General features: G+C 39.3%; 1 protein-coding gene across 1 annotated transcript; it reads right to left on the bottom strand.

Moving 5' to 3' along the window:
* Nucleotides 1-1,251: 1,251 nt before the first annotated feature.
* On the bottom strand, nucleotides 1,252-15,772 carry MYL10 (myosin light chain 10). Its single transcript, XM_010119434.2, has 6 exons — nucleotides 15,690-15,772; nucleotides 12,887-12,962; nucleotides 11,304-11,408; nucleotides 7,122-7,200; nucleotides 2,251-2,299; nucleotides 1,252-1,500 (listed from the first exon to the last, which is right to left on the bottom strand). Exons 1-6 carry the CDS (start codon nucleotides 15,723-15,725, stop codon nucleotides 1,402-1,404), a joined length of 444 nt encoding a protein of 147 aa, XP_010117736.2. The 5' UTR covers nucleotides 15,726-15,772; the 3' UTR covers nucleotides 1,252-1,401.
* Nucleotides 15,773-16,301: the final 529 nt, after the last annotated feature.

Here is a 16,301-nt window from a genome sequence, read left to right as displayed (position 1 = left end):
GAATATGCACAGTGCTTCTGGACATGGGGGTAAAGGGTGAGATTTATTATATCAACTTTTTGTTTGATAGAAGCCTTCTCATTCCAGTTGTCCTGTATTACTGAAGTGCATTGAGTGCTGGGTTTTGCTGGAACAAGAAAAAAATGCAAGTGGGGATGAATGTCACACCCCTGAGTCATGCAGATGCTAAAGCTTTTTCATGTAATTTCTGCCCCTCCTGATGAGGGCAAAATTTGACACCTCGCCCTCAAGCTCTCTTTCTACAAAGACTAAGATGGAAACAGAAAATAAGTGGCTCGGTACTTCCTTTCAATGTCTGTGAGACTGTGGTGCCAACAACACTGATGTAAAAGGAAACCATTTTCATTAGTTGTTAAAACAGCAGAAGCTTGTTTTACTTTGGCTGCAACATCCTTCTGACTCCCACGCAGGAAGTACTCATGCAATATTCCACGTAGGCAGAATATGTCCAGTTCCTAGAAGTCCAAATACAAGAAAATGTAGCCCATTTTAGAAACTACGCTGATCTTGGATTATAAAACTGAGAGGTAGTCTGCTTTAAGTGTAGCCCTGGGCTAGAGTTCCTGAGTTCTTTTCTTGTCTTTGTCCCTAGACTTTCAAACCATCTTTGGCAAAACACATCCTTCCAGTGTGTGCCTCACCTGTAAAACAAGGCGAATGACCAGTGGGTGAAAGACTACGCGTTACTGTTATTTCATGGACAACATCCTACACATAATGAAGGTACCTCTGAAGGGAGAGATTCATTATTACTGTTTTCTAAGTGTGCCTAGGTAAATTTTACTTTGAGAAAAATAGCCACTATTCTACTATTTCTGTTTTTTCTCACCAAAGCAAATGAGTCAAGTGGCTTATGAAACTGGCCACATCACTGAGACGGAGAGGGCATATTGCATATTCACAAAAGCTTAAGATTGTTTTATTTACACTTTCATTGCTAGGGGCTGTGAAATGGAACAGAATTCTATTTACCAAATACTCTTCCTGGTGCAGTAAGTTAGAGGATTTCTCAATTAACACACGGAGCTTATGTATAAAAGACAAGAGGTTAAGCAACACTGCAGTGCCCAACGGACCATCTGGTGAACATTAGGATTGTCAATAAATCACGAAAGCACCAGTTCATCAAGAAAATTCCATTTCAAACCACTGACAGGAAAAAAAAAAAAAGGATGGGAAAAAACTCACAAAATTGGTATTTTCATCTTCTATAAAAACAGGAGCATTAAATAACTTTAATATAATTTCAATTGTTTTATTGGTTCTCTTCTGATGACCACATGGCTTCACATACTGAGTGTTTAGCCCTTTGTCTTGCACACAAAAGCATTATGAAATAACTTGGTGCATCATCACAGGAGAAGTTCATCTCTTTCTCTCTCAGTCTTTCTCCTCACCATGCGTGATAACGTAACAGAGGTTCTTATAGTCAAGATTACCAGAGACATCTGGAGGGAAAGCAGCAAACATCTGATTGATCTGCCAAGCAAACAGGAGATAAGTGTTACAAACATGGGATTGTGGGACAACAACATGCACTGCTTTTCAGTTTTAACCAAGTTCAGCTCCCTTCCGCCTTGATGCGTTAACCACTATAGAAGAGTTTGTTCTTCGCTTCAGTAAAATTGAAATAGGAACTAGGACACAACTAGTTAATACAGTCCTGATAGAATCCCAACAAGTTCCCTGTTGAAAAGAGCTCTCCCTGAAATCCAGGTAAGTCCTGGCCAAATAATGTCCTACAGCCTGTACTACAGTCTGTTCTTGCCATGAACCAACCCCACTCAATCTCCTTTTGTGAAAATAAAGTCCCCCTAAATCCCTCCCAGCCAGCAGAATCCATGTTCAGTCTCACAGAAACCACAAAGTCAGTACCTCATTTCAGATTTCAAACAAAATAACTCTCACAGAGATGGAAACCAGATCACAGTCCCCACCCGAACCCACTTGAACTCTAGTAAATTCGCTGCCCAGCTCGCCATAGGAAAGAACAGCAAGAGATAGGCCATCCTTATGCTTGGATGGAAATCCAAAGAATCTGTTTGACTTTGATTTAGCCATGAAGCTATTCAGAAGAGATGCTTTGAATTGTTCCTCATTGCTAGAGCTGGCATCAACCTTCTCTCAGTCTGGATTTCAGCTGAATTAATGCATTTAAAGAGGGGCAAATACTTATTGCTGAAAAGTAGCTGGAGATAGATTCCTGTTTTGAATAAAGAAGGTCCTTACCTCTTCTTGACTGAACCGGTCTGCTTGTGTCATAAGCATTTCTTTGATGCTGTTCAAATAAAACAAAATAACCTGATTAAAGGGTGATAATGGCACATCACAATTCAGATGGCAAGATCCCTCCTGAAGTTGCATGGAAGAAAATCTGTGTGACCGCATAAATTATAGCTGTTAATCCTTACAGGATATTGTAAGAGATTTTCTGTGGGCACCCATCAGTGTCAATGCCTCGCTCTGCCAACTTATTTTGCTTTTGTGACATTTTATAGAGGTTTAAAATTGTTTAAGGTTATTATTCTAATTGAAATACAGCAATTTTGTATGCTTATCTTAACCTAAAATGGTAGGTTTTCTCACTTGCTGTTTAAAGTTTGGATCGCTTAACGAAACCAAAAGAGAGAATATTTTCTGTAAAATCTGAGGATGAAAGGAACAGAGCATGAAATGAGAAAGAGGACTTGAAAGAGAACTCCAACAGCTATTCCGAATCATCATCTGAGAATCCCTTTATTTGCATGCAGTCGTTCCCAGCGGAGACTGTGAAACTGCATGAGACCTGTTGTATTTCACGGTACAATGTCTTGATCTGGAGTTACAGCACTGTAACAAGGAGCTTATCCCACACACAATCTGCATCCTATGCAATTATATCAAAGAGAATATTTCTGGGACAGACTCTCCGCTGATTTACCCTCTCTTTTCAAACCCATGGTGGGAAGTCAGTGGAGCATGTAATTTTTTTACCTAAGTTTATAGGTGAATAGAAAAGCCAGGAAGAATGATTACTGTTTCTAGTCTAACCCTTTGAGATAAAGTGTCTTTATACTTCACCCAGTTACGCATGTGCTGAGGGCGGTACACGCACAATGTGCTAGAACATCCACTAGAGTGAAGTCAGTGAAATCCCATAAACAGCCCTTTCACTTGCACTAATAATTCCCCTTTCCTGTAGAAGAATTTCTGTATTAATCTCAAAGAGTTTGCATTCACACTGAAGAGGCAGAGTTGTCTCCTTTTGTTAGAACCAAAAGTATTTACACATTATCAGGATTTTTTTCTAGATCAGTGAAACAGACTATAAACCTGTGATAACCGATGAGCAGCCTGTTGTACGAAAACAAAAGCTGAAACAAATATAGAAATCTGGTTTAGTTTCTAGATTTGAAAAAACGGCTGCTTTTTTGAAGAATTTGTTGTGGGAAGAGCAATAGCTCTTCTGGAAACAGCCCCTTCTGCTTTTTAAAGTGAATATTTATTTCTGCTTTTTAAAGTGAGTTTTAAAACTAACTATTTATAATAGAAATCATGCCTGCACAGGAACACTTCCATATGAGCAAAATTCACCTACTGTGGATGCAGATGTTCAGGCAAAATAGTAAAGCTTCCCTTTCTGCTCCCTTACACCGCACATCTTGAGAGAACCAAGTCACACAGATAAAAGTGTAGTTTTGATGGCAAAGCTACAACTGTACTTCCTCATATCTCTGGCACACATATTTTTTTCCAGTCCAAGGCTACAACAAAGACATATCCCCATTTGCGTAAGAGGCATATACATTTCTGAATCTCTTTCTTGTTGATTTGAAGTGCTCATTTGGAAGGACAGAAAGGGAAAACTGAAAAAAAAGAAGTTTCTGGGTAATGAATAAGGATCTTACCCAGAAGGACAAGAGTGAAAATACCCATGCAAGTTTTGGGAAACACTTAAGCTATTGTATATATTTTCCCTGCATTACTTTACCATTCTCTTTACTTAGCAAAGTCTTTTTTCATCTCTTTCTCTCATATTGTTGTTTCTGTTCAGTTATCCTGGCCATTGTTACGTGACTGCATTTTTTGAAGTGGAACTCTCAAAACATCAGTGAGTGCAAGAGTAGAAAGATCACTGTCGTCAGCAGAAATTGATTATTGGATATATGTGCACTTGGGCAAGTGTGATACGGGAAGGAGCTCGGTGAATAGAAGGAAGCGCTTACAGCAATTTTGTCAGAACTCACAAATAAACTTCATCACAAACAGGATTGAATTAAAAAGAGATCTGGGCACTATGTCTCTTCTGTTCACATGCTTAAAGTATTTAGGGGAAAAGAAAAGATCAAATACCTAATTATAATCTTCTGATGCACAGCCCAGTAGGCTCTGGCACACTCATAAGGAAGAAGGACTGAGTTAAGGATCTGTGCACATTTTCCATTATTTATTTTATAGGGAAACGAACACTCATAATTTCCAAAGCGAGAGATTATGCACTTTTTTTCTTTGTGTGTCTTGTTTTCTTTTTTAAAGATTATTTTAAAAGACTTCTCAAAAAAAAAAAATCAAAGTTGTCTAGGCAAAAAAGAATATCCATTTGCCATTACGTAGGAGTCTAAATGTTCTCTCTTGTCCTGGCTGACATCAGTTCCTTCTACAGTTACAAATACTTTGTTGCATTCTTATATTTTCAAAACCTTTTCTAAAATTATCTGTGAAATTTCAGGGACATTTTGGTTTTCCACTGGGTTTTCCCTTTCTACAGTGCTTTCTTGGAGAAAACCAGGTGAGTTGAAATGACCAGTGCTCTACAACTGCGATGAGAAACATCACTAGCTCAGCCAAACTAATCTCCAAAGGTCCGGAATGCATGTAAACTCCCTGGATCCATTTTCATCTGGTACAAATCTGAAAAGTTGTGTTGGCTTCAGCATTAGACACAGTTGATGCTGGCCTGACTCACTTTGTCCAATGAATGGCATTTAGAGCTGAATCATCTAACCTTTCCAGAAGCTATGCCAGTTTACACCAGCTGAGAATGTGACCTAAAGCTTTTTCTCTTTTTGACATCATGCTATAGGAAGGATTTTATGTATGGTATAATGATGCAAACAAAGTCTGTCATTGAATTTGGAAGTAAGTTATAAACTCCTGGAGCTTCTGGAAAGGTTAGAAGACTCCATCCCCGCTACCATCAGGTGGACGGAGTGAGTCATTTCCATACTAGAGGTGAAAACATGCAGAGGGAAGAGACATAAAAATCCCCAGAAGGATGTTAGCTCCATGAACATAAAAAGAAATCCTGATTAAAAGGTCAACATGGCTGATTTTGGAGTGAAACATTCCAGGATTTTTTAATATGGAGAAATATTATTTATTAACATTAACTGTCATATTGAAATGGCTGTATGAGCCAACATGAAAATTATTTCAAAACCTTCAAATGTCTAAATTTTGGAAGCATATGAATAGAAGTTAAACCTCAAAGACATTCACGGAATTGATTTAATGGTTTGTTCTGTAATGATCAACATTACCCTGGGGTCTAATAAGTAAACATTATGCTCTGTTGTGGTGATGAACTAAAACAATTGTCTAACATTAGCAGTGCAGTGGGGGTAGGGACAAGGTTGACCTTTTCCATCAAGGAAAAATAGAATTATTTCTCTCTCCTCTTCATTTTGGAGTGTGATACTGCATTCCTAATTTGCCCCAAACTCCAACTGGTTTCCAGCATCCAAGGAATGTAGAACTGGACACTGGGTGGCAAGCTGCAGATTTTGTATGCCGTATATTGTTACAGATGGTGGTGGGAAATACAACATTTCATGGGTTTTGTATTATCAGAAGGTTGTATTTCATGGTTGTGATTTCACTACTGTGTGATCTGGCCTATTTGGCAACAGGCTACATTTTATTCTGATTGTCTGAGTCACTTCTGATGTGTTTCTCTGACTCTTCTTCCTAAGCTGTTCAGATAACGTTAACCCCAAACCAATAAGTACAACTGTTAGCCCTCTGTTCCTTCTGATTGTTTGCTACAGCCACTTGTTGTATTTTAATTAATTTGGAAGTTCTTCAGTTAAAAGACTCTTTGCTTTTTATTTTCATATTGCTTACCGTAATGGGACTCTCATACCCACTGGCATACTGTCATAGAAAAGCATATTGGTAATGCAAGCAAATATTGTACGTGAATTTTGTATTTTCAACAAACTTCAAATTTAAAAAATCTACCTGAAATGGCTGCTGCTGTAAAAGTATAGACCCCAAATTCACCAAGGAATTTAAGCGTATGCATAAATATAGGCACATAAAGCATTTCCCTGGAGCCAGAGGTCACACCTCCTCATTCACTGCCCTCATTTGATATCATTTATCTCATTTACCTGAGGGTCTGCTTACACCATTCTGGCAGTGCAATGAGGGTTTACATTTGTGCAAGTAGCACTTAAAGTCCTTTTACCTTGTTTTGTTTTGTAACAGGTTATGAATACAAATTAAGGCCTGCCTCCTTATTTCAGAAATAGCCATACTGACAATAATTGCCATATTATTAATAATATTATTTGGTTTGGCTCCCACCACATCTAGGGGAATTTTACAGAAGATTTTTGTTTAGAAGCAGAAGGCTCAAACAGTAAACACATAACAAGGAAAATATCCTCAATAAAAACCATGTCCCAGAGTTAAATTGATCACTTTTTTTAAAATGAGACTAGCTTTCCCATTTTAGTCAAGTGCTCTGAGAGTCAGGCACCAGACATTCATTTTAATTTTACATATGGAGTTAATCTACAAAGAGTCATGTGTTGATTTATATCCAGACCTTCAAAAAAGGCTATCTAACGGCCTACATCTGATTATATTTCCGTTGCCTCTTGTAATGTCTGAAGACAATAACATCTCTTTTTGGTATACAAATACATTCATACAATAGTCCAGTCTTTTAACTCTGACTTACAAAGCTAAATGTTTCTCTGCCTGACAGTTCCTCTGTCTCTTAAAATACTGTGAAAAATACAGCTTTTAAGCAGTTTTAAAGTCCTGTTATTATATCAATGTTATAATTATTATTATTATTGTTGTTATTATAAAAAGATATGAAATAAACTTACTAGTCTGCCTTTATGTGGCCTTTTCCTTCTGGGTCGAAAATCTTAAAAGCATTCAAAATGGTTTCTTCTGGGTCCGTGCCTAAAATTAATGAAATATAATTTAGAAGCCTGGATGTATTTCTATAGCTGCCAAATACTTGCTAAGTAATTGCTTCACTTGAAAACAGTGCAAAATGGAGAATTCTACAGTTGTAGGTTTGAAGACAAAGGTTCCTTAAGTCGGCAGCGTTTGTCATGTCAGATAAACAATAGAGGTGAATAGTTCAATGCTCAGAAGCTTAAAAATAATAACTCATATCTATTCTATGTCTGCAGGAGAGAAAACCTCCAGGAACTGGTCTCCAGTATCAGTACCCAGAGGATCAGTGGCTTTCAGAAAAGAAAATATAACAAACTGTTTCCATCACTGCCTTCCTTTAATCTTGTACTGTACGTTCCTTGTAAAAACACCTTTTGATGTTACTTGCTCTTCACTATATAGAGAAGAGGTTATTTCCCTCGCTAAAGGAAATGGAGCTCATCATAAAATCAGAATGTCAGTGGAACGCAATGGAAACAGGATGATCAATGTAAAATGGTGATTTGCACTTATGTTCTGTAGTGCGCTTCCACTTGAGTCTCTCTTCATTAAGCGTTACTTACAGTAACAGCACAGTTTAAAGCACTAGACTACGGCTCCAAGATTTTGCCTCTGCTCTTAGCTGGGCGACAGACTTTTGGTATGCCTTTTAATTTCTCTGCTCCTCTCTTCCCAGAAGTAAAATGATAGTAATAGTCTTCCTTTTCTTCCATCCTTTATCTGTCCCATCTATTTAGACTGAAAAAAAACCTGAGTCAGGGACTAGCTATCACAGTGCCTTAATCTTGGCTGGGATTTCTGACTATTCTGTAATACTGCAGATTCTGAGTATACTCACCATCAGTTTCAACCCACACCAAAGGATACTCAACATACTCTGTTTCTGACTATTCCCCGGTATTTCAAAACATTATGGTAGTATATATAATACAAATTGTTATTTGTAACTGTAGGAAACCAAATTTACAAGCAAGTAGACTGACCCGTGGACAGACGAAGCTAGCTGAGATGCTGAAATGTTGAAAGCATGATTAAAAAAAGATAACAACATGAAGAACGGCAGTTTCAAAGTTTGTTTCAAAATTTCACAGAGAGAACCAGGAGAGAACCCAGTCAAGGTTCCCTGCTCTAAATAACTACGTACACTCCTGATGCCTTCTTAGTTTTCTTTGTTTAAAAGGTTTCACAAGGATTAGTAGTAGCATCTTAGTGGACATAATAGCGAATAAACCTAAGTTTATACGGCCTCCTCCTTGTCACACACTGGCCATTTGTATTTTTTTTTGCCAAGCTGTAGGCACTGTGTTCAAACTGCAATGAATATGTGATCAATACAAAGAGCATTGGTATTTAATGAGGGTTTTGATTGTGCCATAAAGAGAAAAGTCTTCCAGCTCCGAGGAAAGGTCTGCATTTTAAGTAGTCACCACTGTGTGGGGGATTTTTTTTCCTTACTGTGTTTTACATTTTCTACTCTGTCACATCCTTGGACTTTGGCTTTGAAGAGAAGCAATGCAGCAGGCATTCTTTATTGATTAGCTGGTAAATAAAGTGGTTTCTTTGATGTGCGGCATCTCTGTTTTCTGTACAAATTGTATTATTCTGACTCCCTGTAGAAACAGCTCCATGTGGTTGGCATTAACATAAACCGAGTTTTGTTAGCTGTTCATCTGGCATCATAATCTCAATATACAAAGCTAAAGCTCGTCCCAAAAATCCCAGCTTCCCCTTTATGACAGAAATCAATTATAGCACAAAAAATTTTACGTAGAAAGCACCTTTCACCAAATTCTCTGAGTGGTACTTAGCTAATAAAGAGTGTTGCAAAATTGCCATATCCACTTCCTCTAGCCCTTTCTCCCTTTCTAATTGCACTACAAAGGCTCTTCATCCCAATTAGTTTTGATTGGGAATGTGCAGTCTTTTGGCTCTGCTTCCTTTGCATGACAAACCCAACCAGAAGGGCATGACAAGCACAGCTGTGATTTTCCCTTCACCAAATGGAAATTAAAAAAAAAAACCCTCCTCCTTTGCTAGTAGCCAACAGGAAACCTGCAGACAAGAGGGGTTCGCTTCACCATTCACCTTCCTGTGCTGGCTCTGGTTTTAGGCCACACAATTGGCAGGGCCAAAGTCTTTGCCAGCTTCAGCAACTGTAAGAAACAAGAGGGAAGACAGGAAAGGAAGAAGAGCTTATTTCCATGCTCTGTGTGATCATAAGCATCGCAAAGAGACAGGAATGGGTATCAGGGCACTTGACAATAAATAGTCAAATATCTCAGAAGGAAGTTTATGGAGAAGGGTGCTACCTACTCTGCAAGATGACATCTGGAATGTAATGGTGAAGGTACTGCTGTGATCAAGACAGATCAATGTCTGGGTAACAAAATCCCCTCTTCAGTGCTGGTCTACAGCCTTCTCCATCACCTCTTATGCTTCCCAGACATGCTGTGTTCCTCAGCAAAGGCGTACTTCTTTGAAGACTAGCTACATTACTTCTTTCTTTCAGGCCTCTATTTTCTATTCCAAGCATAGAAAGCCCTTCACTGAAATTGTGCTCAGCCATAGCAAGCCAGAGTCCAGCAACAATACAATAAATGTTTTTAAGAAGATGGGTTAAGATTTTTCCATTCTTCTGTACATTAGTTATTTTAACAAGCTTCTGGAATGTGCTTGGCTAAGGCCAACCAAGCTTGGAAGGTCAAGACTTTCACCTATCTCTGATGCATACAGAAAGACAACCAGAGGCTTCCCTTGGTGCCACCCTCCCTCTCTCGCAGTTTCTAGCCATTAACAGTGTAAGAGATTGTTGTGGTTTAGCCCTGGTCACCACACGGTTTCTTGCTCACCTCTACCTTCCCCAGTGGGATAGAGGAGAGAACTGGGAAGAAAGGAAAGCTTGTGGGTTGAGATGAAGACAGTTTACTAGAATAGCAAAGGAAAATTACAATATTAACAAAATATAAGGATATTAAAATATACAAAAAGAACAATGCAAGATTTCTTACCACCCGATGTCCCAATGATCGATACAGCCCATCCCGAGCAGTGATCATAGAAATGAAACTGAGCAGTGAGCAAAGGAGCGAGAGGGAGATAGATCGAGAGTGATGCTCCCCCCAGGCAACCCCCACTTATATATTGAGCATGATGTTTATGGCATAGAACAAACTTTGGCCAGTTTGGGTCAATTATTCTGGCTATATCCCTCCCAGCTTCCTGGACCTGCACATTAGCGAGACCTGGAAAGCGGGACAGTGTCCTTGGTCTCATTAGCAAGAACTCATAACATCAGGGTGTTTATCAACATTCTTCACATATGAAATAAAAAACACACTGGCTACTGAGAGGAAAATTAACACCATCCCTGCCAAAACCAGGACAGAGATACAACTAAATTACTAGCTCCCACAAGAAATTTAGTACCCACATTTTCTGAACTCCCTACAGTGATCCCTATATATTCTGTGGCAATGGGAAAAGTCCCTGTTCCTTATCACTGTAAATCCACTGAGATTAAATTATTTCAATTTATCCATTCTGTTAAGAGTTATACATCTTCATCCAATGGCAAAATTGCTATTGACCTCAAGTGAAACCAAGGCTGAGACACTGGGTTACAACTAATACAGAAAATGAGGGAAGGCCATGTTGCTCCTTCATGCCCTGTAACTGCAAGGATGATGCAGAGGTCATGTTTGCATGATGAGCCAAAGGAGTGCAGAAAGTGTTGTTTGTTGAAATACTGAAAATACTTTTAAATCAGCTAACACTGGGAGTGATACCACTATAGCACAAGCAATAGGAACCTCCTGACGGTAACTCGTCTGCTCTGTGCTCCAGGCCGCCGTAATTTCATTGCTTTCTGGACCTCAACTTACCACTTTCATGTTAGCTTATGTAAGCTGCAATCACACCTTTGAATTGTCCTCTGGACCATCCCTTAGCCTTTTCGTACTTCAGCTCTGTCTGCAAAAATGGAGATCACTCCTTGCCTTTAAGCACTGTTCTGTGGATATATTATTATAATTTGCAAGGTGCTGAGATATTTCACTGCTGAGGATCTTTGACAGATACCTCTCCAACCCCCCAAAGGTACTTACCTTTCAGCTTTTCCCCAAACATAGTAAGGAAGACAGTGAAGTTAATAGGACCTGGCGCCTCCTTCACCATTTCTTCAAGCTCTTCATTCTTGACATTCAGACGACCTGCAGCAGAGATAATTTTTCATAATAAATCACAAATTGTGTTTCAAAAAATGATTCCCATTCATCTCCTCCCACTGGGGAGCTCAGGGCTCTGTGCAACTTTGCTAATAACATGGTAGAATACAAGTCCAGAATACCCTCATGTAAAACAAATTGGCAGAGCTGGCTGTAAGATCAAAGGGTGACTGAAGGAGTAAGAAGGATAAGTAATAGGGACGTGGCCAGCAGTGGACGAAAGAAGGGGCACTTCCAAATAAATTAGTTTTCTTTTTTTTCTTTTTTTTTGTTTGTTTGTTTTTTGTTTGTTTTTTAATTTTTTTTTTTTTACGCCAGGTGAAATACGGGCTCCACTGATATTAATATAGCAGAGTTTAAAGCGACTGAAGTGAGTCCAAGGTCTCAGTCTTTGCCCACCTGTATTCTGAGATGCCTTTCTGAGTGGAGGACAGATGGATGAGTTGAGTAGTTGTATCCCTTCCCATCCTTGTGCAGTCCTCTTGATGAGAATTTAGACCCTGGCAACCCTACTCAAAGTGAATGGTAATTTGCTGTGTCTGTACTTTATAGGCATTGAGGAGTTTCACTGAACAGGAAAGATACCAGAGCTTGGCCTTAAGAAATAGATATTTCAGCATAACAGTAGCTACAGGCCAAAGTTTGCAAACCTCATTGTCATAATAAAGAGTTCAGGAGCTTCTGCTCTTTGCACTGACTCTGCTGGCATCTGATTCCACCCCAGGGAGCACTAAAGATTCTTATCAAACTCTTTTTAATAAGATCCATATGGCAAAAGCCCAAATGCCTACATCACTGTTCAAGCCTCAAATGTTGCAACAAGGATACAACTCCAGGTTTGGGATCATAAGCACTTTGATTTTTCCTTTCCTTGGGAAAATTTGCTTTAATCTACTTGATATTATCAGGATTGCGATGCGCATGGAATGGACAATACCTAATCTAATGACACGCACATTCCACCCCACAGAAATGCACAACAGCACAGAACCTCACATGAAGTCTTCATACTTCTGTGTGGGCAGAGGGGCAGCTAGTCCATGACAACATTATTAACTGGTAGATATTGCACGGCTCCTAGATGAAAAAGGTACAGCTTGTGAAGCCTGGATTCAGAGGCAAATCAGAAATGCCTGGCATGGACCTCTGCTTGGGTGGGCTTTTTATGAAATAGTTGCAGGGGAGGGATCAGTGCCTTTGGAGACTTGCCAGCTGCGCAGCTCTGGTGCACCCGCCAGTGAGTCCCAGAGAGACCTTCATTTTGCTTCTGAAAGAGGCTGCTCAGGAGACTTTCCAGCTGGAGCTATGTAGAGAGACAGCAACTACCAGAAAGGAGAAAGATCAAACTGAACTGGTTTCCTTTTGCTTCCTGTGTATCTCATTACTTCCTGCACTGTAATTCTAACATGTTTGAAATTTAAACTGCATTTCTTTTAAGTATTTAATTATTACTAGCAGTTTACCTAGTGCAGCAAACGTGTCTCTCAAGTCTGCTTTGTCAATAAAGCCATCCCTGTTCTGATCCATGATGGTAAAAGCCTGTTGGAAGAAAAGAAAATTTACTGCCATTGCCATATTGCACTGGACAGTGCTACAATCACACGTACCTGGCCAGGGGGGTATTATATTCCTATTATATTCAAGAAGAATATTTAACTTCCTTTGATTCATCCACATCATGCCACATCATTGCACTATCCTCACTTTCAACACATTACTGTTTCTTGGCAAGGGGCTTAGTTAAACCCACCCAAACTTCTTCTTACTAAATTAACGCTCAGTGCGGCGTGTAGCTGGGCTGAAGCCAATGCTGGCAGCTCCAGCCATTCAGGCCTTAACCCATAAAACTTTGAAGTAGGGAGGATTTAGTCAGTGGTTACTCTGTGAGTTCTGTACCTTTCCCGTACCTCATTCCTTTATGCAGCTATCATATTCTGTAAAACATTTAATTACTGTAGATCAAGTTAAAAGTCAATTTCTTCTGGGCCTCAAAATGATCCCTCATACGGAGATAGCTTAATTTTCAAAAGTGCAGAGAAATGTAGCTTTCATAGAACTATTAATTCAAAGTTTGTTTCCCTTTCCAAGAACTTCTGTCCTTCACACTGTACTCTGTGCTCTGACTGACCTTGATGTGTTGACCTTAAATACTTCCTGGCAGGCAAAATTTAACTTTTGATAGAAAAAATAAAAGTTCTTTTTCTATTTTCAGCCAACACAGTTTATGTACTATACCCACTATTTACCAAGTCAGCTAACTGCCTATCTATCCATTTACCTATTTGCACGTCTGTCTATTTACTGCCATCATTCTTTTAATGTTTCATTGATTTTTGAAAGATTTTAATGACCTGACATTCCCCTGGGCACACTACGGGTAATATTAGTAGAACCAGGCATGTCTCTGAAGCTGGTTATCTGTCTGACACGCATATCAACACGAGAGTGTATCTTTACAATGACCAGGAATTACCCGTCCTTCAGTATTATTATGAAAGACAACGTTCTCCTGAGAATATAGCTAGTCCCCTGCAGCTGCAGTAACTTGCAAAGTTTTAAAGTCTACTGCTCTACAGGGTGCGCTTCTGTCCATGATTGTATTATATCAACATATCTTCATGCAGTTTTACCGCCAGTTTCTCACAAAGCCCCGCTGCTCCCATTCCAGTTTGCCCATGTGATTACTTGCAGCATGCATGTTCATAGCCCTTCATTTACCTGCCAAACCATCACCTAATAAAAAATTAAGCCCAACTCTTTAGAGTTGCTTTCCCTCCTTTTTGAGGGACTTGCTTTAAATGGTGATCCCCACAATCTGGAAGCAAAACAGAAGAAAATATGAAGAGCAAAGCAGAGCCCAGCAAGCTCACAGCAGACAGGAAGAGCATTAGGTATGTACTGTAATTTGTGAACTTAAAAGAACATAACAGCAATGCTGAAGCATTTTCTGGTGAGCTGGCTGAAATCTCAGCTTTTCAGAAATACTTCTCCCAAGTATTCAGTCTTTAAACGCAGCATGGTCTTGGTTTTCACTGGACCTCATGCTTTTGCCATTACTCTGCCACCATCCTCTCAGAAATGCTCCTAGTATTATCTTGTTTAGGGTTGATCAAATATAGCATTCTGACCAGTTCTTTTTGTTGGTACGTCTTCAAACAGTAGTCCTTGGAGAAAATAAAACTGGAGGTTCATAGGACACAGAGAAGAGTTGGGAGAAGAGTGTTAAACATGTTCCCATTAACTGTGGAAAAAGGTCAGTAGTTTCATTTACCTGGGCCATATTCACAATCCTTTGCATGGGGTTTTAGTCTCACTCACCACTGAGCTTTACTGGTGGGAATCCTCGCGAAAAGTGAAGTTGAAAGCCACATGGAGAGAATGAACCAGTAGCTATTTATTTATTTATTAACATTGGAAATTGCTTTGGAGATGTGAGTTAGCAAAAAATGACGAAAAAATGAATAACTTAAAGACAAACCAGTGCAAAATGTGATGGTCTCACAGACATTCTAGAATGTCCACTCAGAAAAAGAGCATCAACTCGTCAAACAAATTATCTGTCTTTAATATGCTTGAGCTTTTATGCCAGCCCATTAGATTGGGTCCTCACAGGTAATGGTCAAAGATTCTACAATGCATGGTAATACCAAATTCTTTGGGAGATAAAAGATGCTTACTTAGTTAATCTCAACATGTTGTTTTGTTTTATGGGCATTTATGGAGAAAGTTGGCTGAAGGCTTTTTGGTACTTTTGTTTCTAGTTTGTGGGCTGTATTAGAAGGGCACAGAAGAATATTTTCTATTGCTATTGTGGAACAATCCACTAATTAGAGCCCTGGTTCAATATGGCATCTCTATTCAGGATAAGACTTGAGCACATAAGACTATTCTTATTTAAAATACCATTTAAACTTAACTTTAAACATGTGCCCAAGTGTTTTCCTAAATCAGAGCTAAAGCAGATGAGATAATAATTTTCCTTTACTTTGGGGTGGCAGCTTGGGGGCTTTTCAAATAAGTCTAGAGCTCGAAACAGGAGAGCAAGAGAGGCACAGAAAGAAAGAAAGAATGAAAGAAAGAATGAAGGAAAGAACAAACAAACACACAAGGAAAAAGATATACCAGCCAAAACCACAGAGATGATTCAGAAAATAACTGTGTATTCTATTAAAGCAGATGGAGAATTGAATAAGGATTACAAACAAAACCTATGTTATTCATTAGCAATGACAGGAGACCACAGAGAACAGCAGAATAGTGACCAACCTCTTTGAACTCCTGGATCTGGGTTTGTTCAAACATAGAGAATACATTGGAACCACCTTCTATCTTCTTCTTTGCCTTTTTGGGAGGCTATAATACAAATAAGGAGATCAAATATATATTACTTTGTTCAGCACCCATGAAAACAAATTCCATCTTAAACAGAAGGTAAAATATACACAGTCAAGTAATACAAGAGGATTGTGCTTTGTTACGACAAGGTTTCCAATTCAATCCTATATATATATCTTTATATATATATAAATGGGATTAAAAGTACTGCTTTAGTAACAGGTGAATCTCTCACTGAGGCTTTTTGCCCTTCACTTGCTCTGGCCTGGAACCTGACAGCTCAGATAAACAAGGACAGTTTGTCACTGTGCTGCCTCAAGAAAGTGTGACCCTGAATATCACAGCTGCTCCACTGCTTGTTTCCCCAGGGAACCGCCTGTTCCTTGGCTACAGGCACCTACGCCAGACCATTTAGGAGACTACTCCCCCTTCCGCACTGGCGTTTCGGAGATCTGTACTACAGGAGGAGCCACGTAAGCTACAATCCCCAACCTGCTGTTCGCAAGAAATACAAGCAAGCAATTCAGGTAAGTGGCTCAGGTA

Source organism: Chlamydotis macqueenii, chromosome 19 (assembly GCF_036417535.1).
Source record: "Chlamydotis macqueenii isolate bChlMac1 chromosome 19, bChlMac1.mat, whole genome shotgun sequence".
Classification (NCBI taxonomy): domain Eukaryota; kingdom Metazoa; phylum Chordata; class Aves; order Otidiformes; family Otididae; genus Chlamydotis; species Chlamydotis macqueenii.
The sequence above is the reverse complement of the archived record's forward strand: the minus strand, read 5'-3'. Positions and strand labels throughout refer to the sequence as shown.

What these genes read in the sequence shown, in the direction of transcription:
- MYL10 (XM_010119434.2), bottom strand. Translation starts at nt 15,725, where the DNA reads ATGTTTGAACAAACCCAGATCCAGGAGTTCAAAGAG. An exon ending in AGACACGTTTGCTGCACTAG is followed by an intron (nt 11,409 to 12,886) that starts GTAAACTGCTAG and finishes TCTCTGCTGCAG; the next exon opens with GTCGTCTGAATGTCAAGAAT. An exon ending in ACCGGTTCAGTCAAGAAGAG is followed by an intron (nt 1,501 to 2,250) that starts GTAAGGACCTTC and finishes TTTGCTTGGCAG; the next exon opens with ATCAATCAGATGTTTGCTGC.